Here is a 19,463-nt window from a genome sequence, read left to right as displayed (position 1 = left end):
AAATTTCTGAACTGTCACGTTTTACGTGACTCCATCGATGAAAAACGATAGTTAATAATTTCGGAAAGAGAGCTCGAGAGTGTCTCGATCTCTGCCTGCTACGAATCTTCAGAATTCGCGTGTAATTTATACAGCGAGCGTCGCATTGGGGGGGAAAACCCATGCGAACCCGGCTTGAGAGCGTCGCGCGCCGGTAGGCAGCGCCACCGGAGGGCAGCGCGGCGAGAATCGGCACTCGCGCCTCTCTCTCTCCCGACGAAGCCGAATCGATATTCCGCTCAAATATTGACTCCGCGATTGTGTGTGCGGTGTGTCGCGAGAGCGAGCGCGCGCGAGAGAGAGTCCGTCCCGTGCAGTTAGGCGGTGATGCTCCTTTAAAAAAGTGGAGTGCTCCCCGAGTGCGCGCGCGAGCGGGAAACAAACTGTCCTCCCGAAGGAGAGCGAAGCCGAGAGCGCCGTAAGCGCGCAGCGTGCGTAAGTTCGTCACGTTGGGATAGTGCGCGGATAGACGGTACCAGTCCCACGACGAGGACGAGGACGAGGACGACGGTGGCCGACAGGACGAGCCGCAGCGGAGGAAATATGCTGCCGCGGGCGAGGACGAGCACGCTGCTCTGCGGGCTGCTGGCCCTGTGCGTCGGGCTCACCCACGCGAGCCTCGCGTCCGCCTTCGAGTCGACACCTTCGAGCTCCTACGGCAACGATCATGGTGGAGGTGATTCTCGTCTTTCCGTCTCTCTTGCCCTCGCGGCCTACATTCGTCTACCTGGCGTACCTGGCGGAGGCAGTATCGCCTCGAATCGTCGCATACGCGCCTCCTCTCCATCTGTCATCGGGGACGAGGACGTCGCGTCGCGACGCGACGCGGGCGACCCGCAGGTGCCCGCGGCACCTGCAGCTCGCCGAAGCTGTTATGGCGATTTCATTGACCGTGTGCGTGCCTGTGCCCCGTCTCTCGTTGCACAATACGACGAGTTGAACGTTGCACTGCGCCCACCCGGTCGATATATCGCCGCCGCCGCCGCCGCCGCCGCGAAACGGGCGAGAAAAGAAAGGCGGCTGTTAAACTCGGCTCCCTCTCTCCTCCTCCTCCTCTTGTCGAGCGACTCTTTTTTTCTCTCTCTCTCTCTTTCTTTCTGTCTCCATGAATCGTCTCGGAATGCGAGAAAACGAACATGAGAGATCGGGAAAAATGCGGGGGAGTCTCTTAAGGAATCCGATCGGAGGAGGACCGGCCACACTCGATTGTTGACGTCGAATTCCCCTGACAGATGTTGCGGAGCCTCTCGTGCGACGTGATATAAGAGGATATTGGGACGCCGGATATAAATTCCGAGTAGGATCCTTGCTCGACTTGCTTAGATTTTCCGTGATTTTACGTAAAATCGATTTCTCTCATGTCGCAATATTCCGATTCTCGGCGACCGAAATTATTGACGAGCGATTGAATTTTGTTGTTGTTTTTTTTTTTTTTTTTACGCTTTGAAAATTCCATTCGCCGAAATGTGGGATTTCGGATGTGTGTTTTTTGCGCCATTAACGTGTCTGAATTCGCGAAATGTTGAAAGTAATCGGGTTATGCAAAATTCGGCGATGCGGCTGAAATTTATTCGCGCATTCGTAAGCGACGTGATGATAAAATTCGAAATGCCCGATGCGACACAAGATTGCCTGCCGTTGAGAGTAATATAATGATATACTACACCTTTTTTTACTTGCATTTAACGTAATTGCCTCCTCGCGTTACATCTGGCAATGATCGACTGCAGTATTCCAAGACTCGAATCTGATATAAACAAAAAGACGAATGCGTGATAGTAGATGAATAGTGATAACATTTGGAAGGTAAATAATCGTCTTATGTTACTCGATAAGACATTGCATATGTACATTTTTATAATAATAATACACAGAAAAAAAGGACATTCTTGTTTTGAAAATATATTTAGTTTTAACATGGAAATCTTGAAATGAGATTATATTGCGTTAATTAAAGAAAAATATAATTGCTTGAATAATTGCTTACTTGAATGAAGTCATTTTATATAGTTCAATCAAGAAAAATATATTCTTATGATTTAAGATTTAATCTTCTTGAATGGAAAGGAAACAATGTTAGATAGAAAATAACATTTTTAAATCAAAGATTATAATTTTCTTAAAATAGAATTAAATAATTATATATTCTTGAGGTGACAATTACAATATTAAAATAAGATTATAATATTGTTAAAATTTAAAATTATTAAATTCTTCTAAGAAGATTATAAATTGTTGCGTATATACAAAACAATGAACAAGTTAGTTTAAGTATATAAGTTTTGATTTGACACTTATTTTTTTTCTGTGTAGTTTCTTTTTACATTTTTTGTATATATGTATTTTTTTATATATTATTATATATTTTTTTTATATATCATTATATATATGTATTTTTTTATATATTATTTTTTATATATTTTATATATTTTATATATTATATATTTATACATTATTTTTTTATATATTGTTTTTTTATTTTTTATTTAATTGCAAAATATTACAAGATGATTAATTTTACTTGCGTGTATTTTTTATATATTTTTTTATTTAAATTGCAAAGTGTTATAATAAGACGATTAATTTTACGTCAAGATACACGATAATAATGTTTCAAAAACCTTGTGTAATTTTATCTGTATAATTAAATGCACTTTTGGCGCAAAAATGGGGCTGGAGCCCCTCTGACAATTACTTGGGGTTCGATTACGATCATTCACCGAATGACGCTGTTAGTCATGCTCGTCGGAATAACAAACTAGGTGTGAATCATCAATCGTTGGAAAAAGGAGCCCGGGGAGTAAAATTAGACTGATTTCGGCCCGAAAGTAAAGTGATGTGAATCTAATATTCCCGTCCGTGAAGAGAGGGATCGTGTTACGCGTGTTAAAAATATTTGGTTGCATCTCGCGACGCACGTGTGTGTGTTTATGTGCGTGTGCGTCTAGAGCCTAGAGCCGATCGTTAATTATTCTTAATCACTCGCCACTAAAATTGGAATGGTCCGTGAATGATACGTAATGTTTTCAAAAATGTTTGAAGCTTCCTGTAGTGAATTTGCATGTCGCGATAATTGAATGAATATACCTTGGTGACCCTGATGTGTCTCGGTATACGATAATGCCGTATATGTCAAAGTATATTTCACATACGAATAGTTAATTAACGATCGCGGTGGTAATTATCGGTTCCTAAAATTAGATGTCCCATCGATTGAATCGAATAATGAGATTGCCAGAATTTAAATTGTGATCTCATTACGACGAGGGATACGATGTTAATTAAGCGACACTGTCCGCAGCTTAATTTCTTAATTTTTTGTTTACAATCTTATGCATGTTATTATTTCCTATATTTAAAAAAATATTTTATATGCATGTTATTATTTCCTATATTTAAAAAAATATTTTATACATTTCTACGATCGATGCATTATTAGCAATTTATATATATGTACATAAAATTGTTTTTTATTACGTATTAAATTAATGCTTTATGCTGAGATGAGTCACAATTACACACATGCATTGCTAGAAATCGCGTATAAATGTTACACGTGATTTTTAATGCGGAAATTGTTTATACATTCATGTTTATTGGTAGTAAACTCTCGTGATATGTATGTACATTATTAACAGATTATAATTGTGTATATAAAAATTCGCCATGTGTATGCGATTTTATTTCGTAGACGGTTTTTTATAAAACGAAATGTCAGTTTTGATGCATCTGTTATAGCGATAATTGTAGGATAATCGAAAAGCGTATTATGCATACGTTCCATAATTGACTTTCCTTTCACGATCGAAAGCGATTGCTCATAAATAATTGCTCGGTACTAGTACAAAATATGCACATATTATAATCGCGAAAATATGTAAATCTGATGTTATTCACCGATTTAGCATATCGGACTGTCGTCCATTTTCACACCCAAATTTTCGGTATAATTAACGCGATAGTATCTCCAGAACTTTTCAATGAAATACCATATTTCACGTACTCCTTTATAAAAAATATCCAATATCAAATGTCCTAATGTTTCAGTCTCATTTTTTAAATTTTATTAAAATACAAAAGAATTAAATATATAAGATTATCTAAATCAAAGAGTATAAATAAAAATTTATCATGATTATCTTGTTTATCTTGCTCTACTTTTATTCTCTTAAACTTTAAAAACTTTTGATTCCGCTAAACTTTTATCAAAAGAAAATTTATTTGAGATCGATCTACCTGTCAAATGTATAATCTGGTGATTCTAGGTCATACTGTGTCGCAAAAGGTTACATAAAAACATTACTTGTTTGAGCGCTGCTCAAAATTTTAGCGTTATTAATTAATATTTTATTATAACTGTTGCGAACGTAAACAAACACACTCTTCTTCCAGCTATATTGTTTATAACTATATTATTTAATTTTCTCATTATGTGTGTTGAAGAAGTTGACGAGTTAACGAGCTGCTGCCTCTTTTATTTCACTTAACCCATTTCCGCTAAATTTTATATTCTTTCTTTCTTGTCCACGAAAACCGTGCGCTCGGAATATTTCCTGATGCTTAATTAAAAAGTTCGCTTGTTATACGCGGCGGTAGATTTCACCGGTCGTTTTCAAATGCGCGTTAACCAACGTTAAATTGATTCATTAATTTTTAATGCTTTGTTAAGATGGGATGGAATTTAAGATTTACGTCATTAAAAAATCCATCGGTTTGCAACGGCAAAAAACATATCGCCAGAAGGATTTTATCTAATGAAAAAAGCAATAAGCATCGCAAAAAACGATGCATGTTAAGCATTTTGCTGGTCGAGGTACGATATGCTTATGCGAAATAAATTCGTGTGTGAAGTGGCCTTAATGACATTTTCGTTTAACGAGGGACTGTAGATTCACTTTATCATAGGATGTCATATCGTCTCGAGATAAAGATTGATGAAATCAGACTATGTCTTCCGAGAAAAGTTATCTGAGAGAAGGAAATGAAACCTGCTGCGAGGAATGCGAGGGTCACGATTCTATTAGAAATAGCGAAACTGATGAGGCAGTCCTTTTTTTCCCGCTAAACGAGGAGAGTCGATGTTGATTAACCGTGTACACGTGTTTTGCAGTTCCACGACTGGACCTGGAAAGCCTCGAGAGCGGATATCATGGCCTGGTCAAGGAGAACGAAACTCTGGTCGAGGTCACGCCGCAGATCCGCGCCCTGGGAACGAAAGTTTGCTCCTTCCGCATCGCGAACAAGCATCACGGCGAGGCGCCGTTCGAGATTGTCCTGAAGGAGAAAGGGATGGCCGAGCTGCGGGCGTTTCGGGTCCTGAATTGCGAAAAACGCCGCAATTACAAGTTCGACATCGCCGCAGTCGGCTGCAATGGAGCGCAATCCGAGAAGTATGTCCTGCATTCGCCTGTAAAGACATCAACATTCACTTTCGTGCTCGAGCGATCGTACAGCGAATTTTTCCAGCCGTTCGCTGTATTATACCGACTCGAGTATTGAGTAATGAGAGCACAAAAACGCGCATTTGCTCAAGAAAATTCCCCGAGATAAAAGTAAACTCGAGGAAAGTAGAACGGAATGAACGATACGGAAGAACTATATACTTAAGTTTATAATTGCGAGAGCTAGTCCGGTTCAGCACGAGACTGCTTCATTGCTGAAAAAAGTTCCATCTATGATGCTCCCAGATAAGTTCACCTGAGATTTACACTTCCATCTCTCGGGCTTCTCTTTTCATGCAAAGCAGTTATCTTTTTCTACTGCAACTCACATAACTGAGAGGAAACTTTTGTTGAAAAGTATTTAGATAACAGTAGCTGTAAGGTAATATAAATACATTTCGTTCAACTCTTTTTGGCTTCTGAAAAAAATATGCCACACATATTAAAAATGCTTGTGAATATTTAAAAAATATATATATTTGTAAGAGCCCATATAATAATTTAAAAAATATATATATTTGTAAGAGCCCAAGGTTTTTTCCATTAAAATTAATGGACATTTTATCAAACGAAATACTCGTACGAAATTACTCTCTTTTGCATATTTATTATGCATAAGAGGAAGAGAGAGAGAAAGAAATGTAATATATTCATTATGTTTTTGGCTCGAGGGAACAAACATTATTATTCTATAATGTTTACATTATAATTTGAATTTCATATATGCCCAAAGATATGCATAAGTATAAATTATGTTCATCATTACATTATACGCATTATCACATTATTATCACAACACATTAGTTACAGATAACTGAAAAGTTACAACAAAACGTCTCGTATGTTACACTACATCGGGCATGTTTTATCTTGTGTTTATCTGTAGTTGAAATCGTAATAAGTCATTCTGCGAATGTAGGTCATCGGATCGTGCGTCGCCAATTTTTCCGGTCTGCACCGACGCACCGTGTACGCCATAGTCTCGACGTGCATCGACTAAATGAGGAAATAACTCCCGGCTTGAGTGCACAAATTTTCTCATTACGAGGCTGTGTGATTTCACACCCGCTCGAAACAATAACTGCCGTCTATTCCCTCGCATTTGCCCTCGATCTGCCTCGATAAATGTTACACAGTTCTTGAAATAAAACATTCACGTGACACATAATAAAATTAAAACATTAAAATAAAAGGTTTTACGATATATCTCTATGAAAATTGAAATACGAAGTTTTTGTCAAAAACTTTTGTTAAAAATGTTACGTTCGATTAAAATTAAATTAAAATTATTATATTTGACATGTAATTGTATATATATAATTTTTTCTGCATATTGTGTGAAACTTGAACTGTGAAGCATAGAAGAGTCATAAATCACGTAAACATTTTTCAATTTCGTGCGAAAAACATAATGTTACAAATAGGCGTAATAAATTTTGCAGTATATGGGTGAAATTAGAGTAAAAAATAGGAAGCTCGCAATTGCAGAGATAATTCGCCGTGAAAAGCTAATACGCCCTGTTTCCAACCGGAATCTCTCTCTCACCTCGCCACCAACGAATCGACAGATCAATAGTGAAACATCTCGTACATACGTGCACAATGTACGATGCTTTCATATGAAAGATTTCGTGCTGAATTTTTCATACAGCGTCAACGCGTTGTAACGAAATTTTACTTCGACTACCGTCATATGAAATTATGGCGATATCGATCGGCTGATATCGCGTGGCTCAATCACTATTGCCTCGCCGAGAAAATTTCGCATCATAATTTCTAATTAGAATATCCACACGTGTCTCCGATATTATTATGACATTAATACGGAAGGGTCAAGCGGGGGGAGGGAGGGGGGGAGATATCGTCCTGGCCCGATTTATTACTGCACATTCTTTATTCCTGGCATATTTTCCACGCATTGATTTAGCCGTGTCTAAAATTTCAAACGTAAATAGATTCCCCGAGCATGTATGTAACTCAAACGGCTATTGTTTGAACGTGTGTTTTCAGCAAACGAAACAATTCCGAGTCGAAATTCAATCCTTTTCGTTCGTACATACGGTCTCTGCGGTATATCGTTTTATTGACTTTTCCGTTATATGCCACATATTAAATTTCCGATACCCGCACCAAAGCGGACACTGTCATATAAATGTTTTACATTAAGTATATATCGACAGTATTTGTTCCGCCGTAATTCTTTTAAATTCTTTTCTAACGCAAACGTACAATACGAGTTCTCTCGTCATGTGACACGCGGAAATGCTCAAAAATACATAGTTTCCTCTCATCGATATTGCAAATCTATTGTTATTGCCACTTTGTGAAACATAACTTTTAATTAACTCGAAAATTCATTATATTTAAACTGCGAATTTGCAAAGATTGCATACAAGTGCATGATAGTTGCTATTTATTCTTTATTTTGTCATAAAAATTATTAGATTATATCCTCTATATATTCGGAAAATAAAATCTCTTTTATAAATTTACTCTGGAGATTGGTAGAATTATATTGCAAATCCTCGGCTGTAATCCGCCCTGAAAATACTCTTTCCTGATAGCTGGATAAACTCTTTTAAATCCGCTATATAGTCTGATGCATTTATAGCTTAAAAGCTTAAAGATTTCTAATTCATAAGGCTTATCAATAAATTACACAAATTTGTTTCCAAGTAAATAGAGGAAATATAATATCGACCTCAAAAAAATAGAGATAAGTACAAATGTGAGACTTTGGAGGATTCAGCATTCCAGACCTTTTCATGCATCTTATATTCTTCATACTTTTACGATATCTCATCTCCGCAGAAGAGATAATCTTGTAATACCCTGTAATACCTTGTAATATACCTTGATATTATTCCAGCGCCACCGTTCACATTACCGTGGTTGATGTCAACGAGTACGCGCCACAATTTCTTCAGCCAGCCTACGTCAGCACCGTGGACGAGGGTCGCCTCTACGAAGAGGTGGTGCGCGTCGAGGCGTCCGACCGGGATTGCACGCCCAAGTTCGGCGACGTCTGCAAGTACGAGATCCTCACCGCCGATCAGCCGTTCATCATCGACAACGAGGGTGCCATTCGCAACACCGAGCCCCTGGATTACGAGCGTTCGCATAATTATATACTCAGCGTGGTCGCCTACGACTGTGGCATGAAACAATCGGCACCGGCGATGGTGACGGTCAAGGTGAATCGCGTGTGCGCACCCGGATGGCGTGGCATCCCCGAGAGAGTCGACTACGCCGCGGGGGTTGGTTCGCAGCCTCTCTTGCCTTCGGCGAGACTCGACCTCTGCGACGCACCCTGCATCCTGCGAAACGTGCGTGCCACCCTGACTCTGGCCACGGATCACATCGGCAAGGGCTGCGATCGCGATACTTATGGGGTACGCAGCCAGCGGAAATTGTGCGGCGCCTCGCGGGACAGCGTGGACCTGCTACCGACACCCGGACCCACGAGCTCCTGGACGGCGTCCCTGTCTAGAGACGAGGGTAGAGAAGCTGACGAGATCTTCGAGTTTGACGGCGTGGACTCGGCAGCGATTGTGCCGAATGACGTGCTGGAGCACAGCTTGGCGCAAAAGTTCACCATCGGCGTCTGGGTCAAGCACCGACCACGTCCACGACAGGATCCGCACGTTAAGGAGCATATTTTGTGCGCTGCTGATGATCACAGTAAGTTTTTATATAGTAGTTGATGGTAAAAGAATTGTATTGTTTTAACGGCATGATATTTTTAGTTAATCAATATTTATTATTTTGAGTTGTACGATTACTTTTCAACGTTATTGCAGCTCAAGTAGCTCTTTTTACCTTGTTGAATTCGCTTCATTTATTTTATTGAATTTCGTTTTCTTTACTTTTATTAATGAGTAAGAAACTTTCAAGAAGAAAACTATTATAAGTAATTTCCTTCTCTTTTTTCAAAAGCGTTAATTTTAAAATCATTTATATACATTTCTTCAAATAATTCTTTCAAAATTTTACGAAATCATAAAGATTGTTTCTGTACTATCAATTATGTCAAGTTCCATTTTATCATGTTGTTACAATTATCCTGATTGATTTTATAGCAGGAAAACAAGGAGCGAACTAAGCCAATAATTTCAGTTTTCCTTTATGTACCTGAGAGAGACAATAATCATTTTAGACAGCTGATAAGCTCATCGGTCGTTCCGATGTCAACTGATGTTCGTCGACGTAATCGTTGTTAGCAGAATACATTACGTGCGCTCAAGCGTTAAAATATACACGCTCGCTTCGCGGAAACGCTAGGTATTATCGTGAAGTTTCAAACAAAGCGGCTTAATCCTTGCAGAGAATGAATTTTGGCAAGAAATCAGGTCGCTCGCGCGCATTTATAGGTCGTCGCTTACGCTCGCTCTCTCGCGAAGAGTTAAACTCAAATATCCTGCCTATCTGTCTCTCTCTCTCCTCCCACATCCCCCTAGTTTGAAATACAAATCTTTCTAAATACCGACCGGTCTCTATGCGCGACATGTAATCCTAGGTTATATAAATGTTCTCTCTCTCTCTCTCTCTCTCTCTCTCTCTCTCTCTCTCTCTCTCTCTCTCTCTCTCTCTCTCTCTCTCTCTTTCTCTTTCTCTCCTTCTTCCTCTTCGCTAAGTTTTGCTCTTCATCTCCTTTCACGTTAAATTCTCCTCTCCCTTTAATGCCGTCGCGCGCATCTTTATTACGCGGCGATGCCACGAAAGGTGCAACTAATGCTGCACGCCGTTTCAATTACAGAGATGAATAGGCATCATTACGCCCTGTTCATAAGGAACTGCAGATTGATTTTGCTCCTGCGACGCGACTTCTCCGAGGGCGATCCCAACATCTTCCGCGCCGCCGAGTGGCGTTGGAAACTCGGCCAGGTATGCGACGACAAGTGGCATCACTACGCGATTCAGGTGGACTTCCCGCGCGTTAATCTTTACGTCGACGGCGAGGAGTGGCACGCTGATGAGAAGAATCCCGAGGTTATCGACGACTGGCCTCTACATCCGGCCAAAGGCGTCAACACCACCTTGGCAGTCGGCGCGTGCTGGCAAGGTTCCGAAAACAAGACTAAACACCATTTCCGTGGTTACCTCGCCGGTCTCTCCGTCTTAGTCGGCCGAAATGAGAAACCGGAAGTGCTCTCCTGTCTGCGACGTTGCCAGGAGGGCATCCACGTGCCGCCCATGGATCTGTTGCAACCGGGCACTCAGTTGCTGACCAATTCCGACCTGACTGAGGTGCGCATCGACGGCGACAATCGCACGAACGTGGAGACCCTGCTGCGTCGTATCGGCTATTCTAACTCTCGACGTTTCCCGACACCCGGTCGCCGTAACTTCCGCCTTGACACGACAATCGTTTGCGAGGGCAGCGAGAACACGCCCCTACCGGTGCCAACCGTGCAATCCTATGTTACTGTACTGCCACCTCCTCGACCGGGTATCACTGTCAACGGCACCGGTTATGTTGCCAGAGAGTACGCAGATTTCCGGCTGGGAGTGCGCGTATTTCCTGATGCCCGCGTCACCGCTGGATCTGCCGCCCGACTAGACGCCTGCGCTGTCAGCGTTTATCCCAGCCTTAATCCCGATCACGAAAGTCTGGGATTACCCGGCGACGCCCTGCTCGCATTCCACGACATATCCGCCCGCGTTGATCGGGACGGCGTCGTCCTCTCGGGCGCAGATTCGCCCTACAATTACCAGCAGCTGATCCGTCTCATTATGTATACAAACCGCAAGCCGGCTTACTATCTTGATCGTGTCTTTAAGCTCACTTGCTCCGAACTGAGCGGTCGCTTCGCCAGTAATGAATACGTGCAGACCCTGGCTGTGATTCATCCCAAGGAGAAGACGACCGTTCCGCCGACACCTGCTGAACCGCCTATCGCTAGAATCGTGGAACCGGCACCCGGTCATGCGCAGCTTTCACCGCATCATGCCGATCTGACAGAGGAATACGCTACAGCCGCGCTTCGCGAGGGCAGTAGAACTATCGGTGGCACCGGTGGCAGCCACGCTGTGACCATCGTGGCCGCCGCTTGCATCGGTTTTCTACTACTAATGGCGGTAGTGGGCGCTGCGCGGGTCCGCGGGGCGGCCAAACGACGACGATCCGCTGGTGACGAACTTGCTGCCGAGACAGAGATGGCCTGGGACGACTCGGCTCTCGCCATCACCGTGAATCCGATGGACAGGTTGACGGAGCAGGACCAACACCACCAGAGCCAGCGGGACGAGGACGTAGACGACTCCGGCAGCTCCGATTCCGAGGACGGCTCGTTCCGGGATGACGACCTTGACAGCTCCGACTGCGAGAATGATTGCGAGGTCGGCAACGGCCGGCACCGCCGTCACAATTCGCCGCACGATCTGGAATGGGATCATCGTGACGTTTAAATCACACTACTATCTTTACACTGAGCATTCACATCCCCCCTTTCTTCGCGGTTTTTGGCATTGAGAAGAGTACTGGCCGCGTGCCGTTTTCCGCAAAATTGCTCCACCGTTTCTCCACAACGTGGAAGTATCCCGCGAAGCTATCTGCGAGTTTCGCGAGTTTATTCCGCGGGAGTAGTTTCGGATCATTATCTACGGGCGTTTCTCGGAGCGCGATTTACGTCTGAAAGATCGATGTTGAAACTTCTCTTCCCGCGTATCCAGATATCACGACGCGTCGAAGAAATTAGAATATTTACTACGCTTTCGAATCTTCAGAATATAGAGTACTAAGATTTAACGTTCCAACGTGCTTTTCGTACCGCTCGATCGATTCTCTAAACGATTATTATCCCTCTTTACTGCGCGCAAAAGCGTTATCGCATTACATCCGTCCCCCTTTCGTAGACGACGTCGATATAATTATTAATGAAGTGACGATAAAACACACACGGCACTCGGTTAGTACTCGTCTGAAGCGCCAGGAAAAATTTGTAAGAGTGCGGGACGCTTTATCGAATAGTTAAAACTCTTTCTACCTACAAACGCACGTCGATGTTTGGTAGAATCGGAAACACACGCAGAAGATACTTAAACATTTGCCGGGAATATGTATTTACGGCAAAATTATTAATTTATATTCTTGATATATCATTGGTAGAGTAGAACGAGGGGACTTGTTTTTATCCCTAACTCTATTCTTTCTTCTTTTTACTCTATATCCTACAATTATTGCTATTTTATTATTACTCGTACTAACGCTACGATTATATCAGCCACTTTATACCGATAGTTGTTTTCGTTATTATTTTTACAGGCAGGACGGCCCGGTAGCCGGTAGTTTTAAATGCGAAGAAACAGCGTTGAGGCAATTCTAGATTCTTCCTCGTCTTATCGACTAAACTCTCTTATCTAAGATTCACATGCATTTGATCTCATGAATGTAATTCTCTTGCAATAATTGCGTCTTTCATGTTTTTGATCAAAAGCGCTCGCGCGAGCTACGAGCTCATGTAAACCTACTAAACCGGCGGCGAAAGACGCGTGGTAGTCGTGAAACAAGCTGAAAGCTCTGCTCGTTTCAATATAACACGTGAGTCGGGCTGAGCCTGGGCCATACGATAACTTGCCCAATTTTCCATTTTTATTTTTAAGTCGTTATTCCTTCAATAGTTTTCTTTTTTTTTTACACATAAGTCGCTTCTTTTTTTATTAGGAAAAAAAGGGAGAAAAAGGTAGTAAAGACATTATCTCACTTGCATCTTATGATAGTGCTTCAACGTCGTTAAAGTAATCGGTATAGCATCATATCCGTATACAATGTGTGCGCATACGGAAATAAAAAAGCGGCCGCTTAATTCATTAAAAGACGTATCCGCCAACTAATCCGTGAGTACTCGGGGAAAATTAAATATTCAACAATAGAGAATAATATGCGCAACGCGAGAGAGAGCGGATGCTTCATATGTTACGTAATTTTTTTCCGAGGTATAAATATTCGTTTTTAATTAATTAAAATTATTTGACACGTGAAGAATCGGCTTCTACGCGGATTTATATACATATATATATATATATATATCTCTATCTTTTCGCATCGAAAATTCTCTCGAGTCTTGCAAGTATTCACGAATTAACGGCCGGTACCTTACGCAGGGGTTTTGTGCGCGACACGCACACACGTGCTTTATATATATATATGCATATATATAAATATATACAGCGTCCATTCATTATTCCGTGGCGAGAGTCTCGTCTCGAGTAGTAGACGATTATTATTCTAAAGTAATATGCGCAGCGGCTGGAGGAGCTCTTACGAGCGTGCTTCTCTCTCATTTATTTTCCCCCAATGCAAGACGCGTCATATTGTGCAATCGTTCTCTTTTTACAGAGGAAACTGAGTTTTACGTGCCTTTTAAGCAGTAGTACATTGAATTCTCCGCTCCATACGTCTAGGTGTTTCAATAGCTAATCTCAGGCCGCGGCGCGTTTCTTCTCGATGGCCACTCTTTGTTGTTGTTTGAAAACTTTTCGCGGTACCGTTGGCTCCCCATACAGTTTACTTGTACGATTATCACAGCTTTCGCCGGTATCGCAAAAAGTTTCGATTGTATTTTAGACGTTTTACGGCTGTTAAGGATCGGACGACGTCGCGCTTTCGCCGGACGTGGTTTCCGCGAGACTTGTGGTCATCGTCGTCGTCGTCCGGCGGGTTGTCACGAACTTCGATATGTAATGCCTGTCGATGGTTTCGTATCGGAAAACGCGTCACACACGTGCAATGATTGCAGGGTACATTAACTCTCTCTATCTATCTCTCTCTTTCTCTTTCGAAATGGTGACACGACGACTGCGCATTTGTTCTACTCGCCGTGAAATAATGAAGGGACTTTACGTGTGTGTGTCGTGCGTTCGCGTAATAATGTAGAATCTATACCGAATCGTTTGTCGGAGACACTTACAATTAGTACCGAAGGGAACTCGTGTACGGATATATCTATATTCATATAGAGAACTATAATGAACAATTTATTTTTTCAACGAGCATATCATATCATTTTTATAAGGGATTCGGCGTCGAAAAAGTTTTTTGGGGAAACCTTTCGTCAACGAGCGGTCCCGCGCAAATCCGTGGTCGCGAAACACGTCATCGCACTTTGCTAATGTGAAATGCAGTTTCTTTCTCGTTGCGCCCGCGATCCTCGAGGAACAAATTCCTTTTTTCTGTTTCCTTACCTCCATTCCGAGAGGAAGAAAGGGGGGCTATTCTATAACGAAATACCCTCTCTTACGCATTTCTCCGATTCGCGCGAGAGCAGGTGCAGAATGCAGATTGTTCTAAACGAGGGAAAGGGAAACGGAGGTCGGTGACTGTGCGAGAAAAAGATGGGGACGCGTATGATATCGTTTATCTGTTCCTGATAACACCAGATCGCATATACACTTATATACGTAAAATACCGGTGTGTGTACCGCTTGCTTTTATACTACTTTTCCTTTCTATAGCATTTTCCTAACGTGATATCATTATTGCAACGCGATAATCTCATCGCGCGTAATGTATAATCTCGTATTTGATAAAGATCTATAACGCAACACAGAGTGAAGGTATCGATACGATCCACCAAGACACTCGACTTCCACAGTGAAAGTTTTCGGAAGACCCGGCAAAATCGAGGAAAGATTGAGACTGGCCTTTACGACTGTGTCTAAATTAGCTTATGTAAATGTACACACGTGTTTGTATGCTTCATCTTCGAGCATAAGCATTCGTAATAAGTGCACGGTGAATTATATAGTTTGGGAGATATGGGATTCCTGTTTCGTTTGATCGTCGTACACGCGATATATATCATAATACTTGATCATCGTACACGCGACACCGTAATGACTAGATACACCCTCTTCGAGTGAACGATGTCGAGGTAACCAAGCTAAACGATCGGTATGGGAAGAGGAGATATCTCGCAAAATATAATTATATTCGACAATCGTACATGTATAGGGTATCCCCTTTTTTACACAAGTTTTTTTTTTGTTGACTTGACATCACTTCTTCTCTTCTATTTTATTCATCACTTGAAATATTTATGATTTAAAGAGATCTTTACATTTTAAAAAATATTTTCTATTTATTCAAGCAACCATTTCTCTTTTTTTCTCGGTCTTGATACATGAATATTTTAAAATTAGTAATAATATTATATGTGTGTGAAAGAATATATTATTTAATATCGATATATACTTCAGTTGTCTATAAAAGTCGGATTATTATAAAAGATACAAGTGGTAAAATATTTATAATTTAAACATTGCGTGTAAAATAAGGGGTGCCTTAATCCATGCGGATATCTTCTCGCAATTCCGAAAGAAATATCGAGAAATCAGAAGTCTCTTTCGATCGATAATCAAGAAATCATTAAGATGAAGAAGCGAAAAATTCGTAAAATTAACCCGCTCTAAAGATATGTACTTAATTAACAGGAAACGGAAAAACACTACGCAGAATAAAACCAACTAGAAGATACTATTATATAATATATATACATAAAAAAAAGGATATATCTAAGCTGTTTGCAAGTGATGACGATATAAAGGGGAGAAGAGGGAAAAGAGGCAGAGGAGGGAAATGAATTTGTAATGTACCACTGTATTTTGTAGGCAGCTAGCGAGTGTATAATACATATGCACAGGTACCCCCGTGTATGTACGTGTGTATGTTTACGTATGTAAATATACATACGCTCTACCCTCTTGTCCCACTTATATGCACGCACACACGTACGCGTACCGTTTGCGAAAAACAGAGGAATATTTTGGATTTAAGAAAAAAGGAAAAAAAAGAGGAGAGGAACCGAGAAATGGAGCTCGCGTGGAGAGATGTCGGAAGCTGTAAACGCGCCAGATTACATTTTCCGAATTTCCGAAAAGAGATACTCCACTCTCGCGCGCGTCTATCTCACGAAACGAGGGGCACATACATTCTCTTTTGGCGCATATTGCATTCGCCAGAGCTACCACCGACGCGTATCGACTTTTACATACACACACCCCCACACACACACACATTCGCGTATCTTCGACGCGACGACAGTGAGACCGTGCATAGACGCGCGATCACGCGCGCGTGTAAATCGAGAAATTATAACGCTTCGCGGGGCGAGAACGCTCGTGTCATTCGTCTGATCTTCCGTTTTTAGCCCGCCTCCTCTTTTTTTCGCGTCGCGCGTGAGAAGCGGCAAACGGAAGTGCAAAAGGAAGGGAAAAAGTGAACATTAATCTCACAGACTTAGATTTGGCGATGCGGCGAAAATTTTCCCTCGGGGATGAAAACGCTCGCTAACGAGATTTCATTCAATTTTTGATTGACGCAATATGTGAGAACGATCCCATCATAATTGATATTATATACAAGGTGTCAGGGCTATTTGTTGCCAAAAAGAAGCTCTTGTAGCTTACCTCGAGAGCTTTCCAAACCACTATAAGAAAGTATTTTTTAATCGAGTACTTTTCGAGTTATGAGGCTTGAAATAATTTCTTAATTTTTACATAAATCGTAAAATATCTAGTAAAATATTCATTTTTCGATTATCTTACCTTAATACTTTTATGTGCAAAATGAAGAAAAAATATGTAATTTGCAATTAACAATTACATATTTTTTTTCGAAACAATTATGTGTTTTCTTTACACCAATTGATTTCTCTCATTATTTTGTATATAAAAGTATTAAGGTAAGATAATCGAAAAATGAATATTTTATTCGATATTTTATGATTTATGTAAAAATTAAGAAATTATTTCAAGCCTCATAACTCGAAAAGTATTCGATGAAAAAATTTTTATTATAGTGTTTTGAAAAGCTCTCGAGATAAGCTACAAGAGCTTTTTTTGACAACAGATAGCCCTGACACCCTGTATATTGATAGATTTTATTCGAAACGAATCGAAGTTCAAGAGCTAACGGGATTGCTGCGTATGTTAATTTCATTTTTCCGTATTCGAATGATCTGAGGAATTGAAAGTTTGTAATAAGTCCCGAAAAGTGTGTATTAAACGTCTGTAAAATACATATTACATATCTGTCATGAAATATACTAAGCGCGAGATCACTCCAGAATTTCGTTATCATTTCTCTTTATATATGCGCGATGCTGAAAAGAAGATAAAGGAATAGCGTAGTAATGATATAATCGGACGTAAACAATAAAAAAATAAATTGCACGACGGCGGTGTAATGAGTGAAATAATCAACTACTTATTAGCTAGGCCGTAATGGAATATCACACTACGTGCCGACTAAATTCCCTCCCATCGCAGATTGATTGTGTGTTAACTAATAAGATTAAATAACGATATAGTACAGTTAAGGAATTTAATTATTATGGATAAATAAATAAATAAAAAAAAAAATACTATCTGTACGCTAAGCACACACGTTTCGAGCCGTAACGTGACGTATGGCTAAGGCAATGTTTATGACTTAAACGAGTTTTTAATTTTAACGTGACACACTGAGTTACTCGGCGCGTCTGCACCGCGACGCACAGAAACGTCAAATTACCTTGTTAACTCTGCAAACTGAAAGATCGTTCAAGACAAAAAATGAAGTATTAGCAATAGTATAATAACTATGTACACACACACGTACACACATATATACACACACACACACATGTACACGATACAAAATCACGCGCGGCCGCATATACACGCTGCACAGGCTAGGAAAAAATGAAATACTATCTATAACGACATTATAAATAAATATTAAGACGTCAACTGTATTTGTTTAATAAAGATGTACATTCGACGTGTGAATTGACCATTGAGTATCCGGCAGGTCACTGTAATTTTCATTGATTTCTTACTTGGACCGGATTTATTCTGAACGACAGATTAAATGTGTCTCGAATATTTTTAATAGATTATTTTTGCATTTGTGCAATTTAAATGGCCTGCCGGTTAAAAATGGACATTGAATTATTTCTATTCTCTCCTACATTTTTCCCTCTCATATTTTTCTTCTATATCATTCATTATTTTATTTCCGTAAATCTTATACTAAATAAGCGTTTGAAGGAGCGAAACAATTATATAAATATCTAAAGTTTTTTATTGATTATATATATATATATATATATATATATATATATATATATATATATATATATATATATATATTAAATAAAAGTTTATTTGGACATATACAGCGTGAATAATAGTAGAACTATACAAATATTATGTTGCGAATCTGCGATGTTTTAAGATAAATGAAAACTTGATATTTTTTCATTAATTATTTACAAATCTATTAAATACTATATATGTTTGAAACCAACATTATAATTCGATGCTCTATACTATCACATATGAGAGATATACCTTACTAAAAAAAAACTCAATTTTATACATATTCTTATTAATATCTGAAAAAACGCATATATATATATTTAGTTTTGAAAGATTACATTCTTCGGAAAAATTGTTTAAAGATGTAAGACGATGGTACTGCAATAGATTTAATCTTGGAGAATTATATAAGTATGTTCGAAGAGTTATACAAATATGTTCATTTTATTTTTATAAATTATATGACTTGTCGAGATTACAACTCTTTTTGTGTATTTTTTAGTAAATATCTTTAATAAAACAAGAAAATTCTATTGTTTTTATTATTTTCCATAATAATATCCGTAACCCAAAATACTGTAATAACTAATCAATCCCGCCTACATGCACTTATTTCTTTTTAACTGCATTAATTTCTGACATTTTATACATTCTGTATGTATGTATGTATTATATTATTTATATATTCATAACACAAAATGGTAGAAAGATTAATTTTCTAATCTAATTTTCAAAAATGTAAAATTACTTGTATGAATTTTATATCCGTTTCTTATATCTTGTCAGATAATGTATAACATGGAAATGAGAAAGTAATAATTTATGTATTTTCATTTGTGTTCTTTTGTTACTTCATAATAAATATTAAAATACTAATATACAAGAGAACATAGTGATATATAA

At 39.7% G+C, this 19,463-nt stretch overlaps 1 protein-coding gene across 1 annotated transcript; it reads left to right on the top strand.

Annotated features, from left to right (window-relative positions):
* Nucleotides 1-235: 235 nt before the first annotated feature.
* Nucleotides 236-18,240, top strand: Cals (calsyntenin 1). The gene is made up of 4 exons (XM_083085563.1): nt 236-715; nt 5,150-5,429; nt 8,350-9,161; nt 10,237-18,240. The coding sequence occupies exons 1-4, from the start codon at nt 583-585 to the stop codon at nt 11,886-11,888; spliced, it is 2,877 nt and encodes a 958-aa protein (XP_082941689.1). The 5' UTR covers nt 236-582; the 3' UTR covers nt 11,889-18,240.
* Nucleotides 18,241-19,463: the final 1,223 nt, after the last annotated feature.

The sequence above is a fragment of the Camponotus vicinus genome, unplaced genomic scaffold, assembly GCF_025532165.1.
Source record: "Camponotus vicinus isolate PSW18456_S1 unplaced genomic scaffold, iyCamVici1.0 SCAF_12, whole genome shotgun sequence".
Classification (NCBI taxonomy): domain Eukaryota; kingdom Metazoa; phylum Arthropoda; class Insecta; order Hymenoptera; family Formicidae; genus Camponotus; species Camponotus vicinus.
This window is presented reverse-complemented; position numbering and strand designations above follow the sequence as displayed.

Coding starts and splice junctions, on each gene's coding strand:
- Cals (XM_083085563.1), top strand. CDS start 583: ATGCTGCCGCGGGCGAGGACGAGCACGCTGCTCTGCGGGCTGCTGGCC. Junction 716..5,149: donor CGGCAACGATCATGGTGGAG/GTGATTCTCGTC, acceptor CGTGTTTTGCAG/TTCCACGACTGGACCTGGAA. Junction 5,430..8,349: donor AATGGAGCGCAATCCGAGAA/GTATGTCCTGCA, acceptor ATATTATTCCAG/CGCCACCGTTCACATTACCG.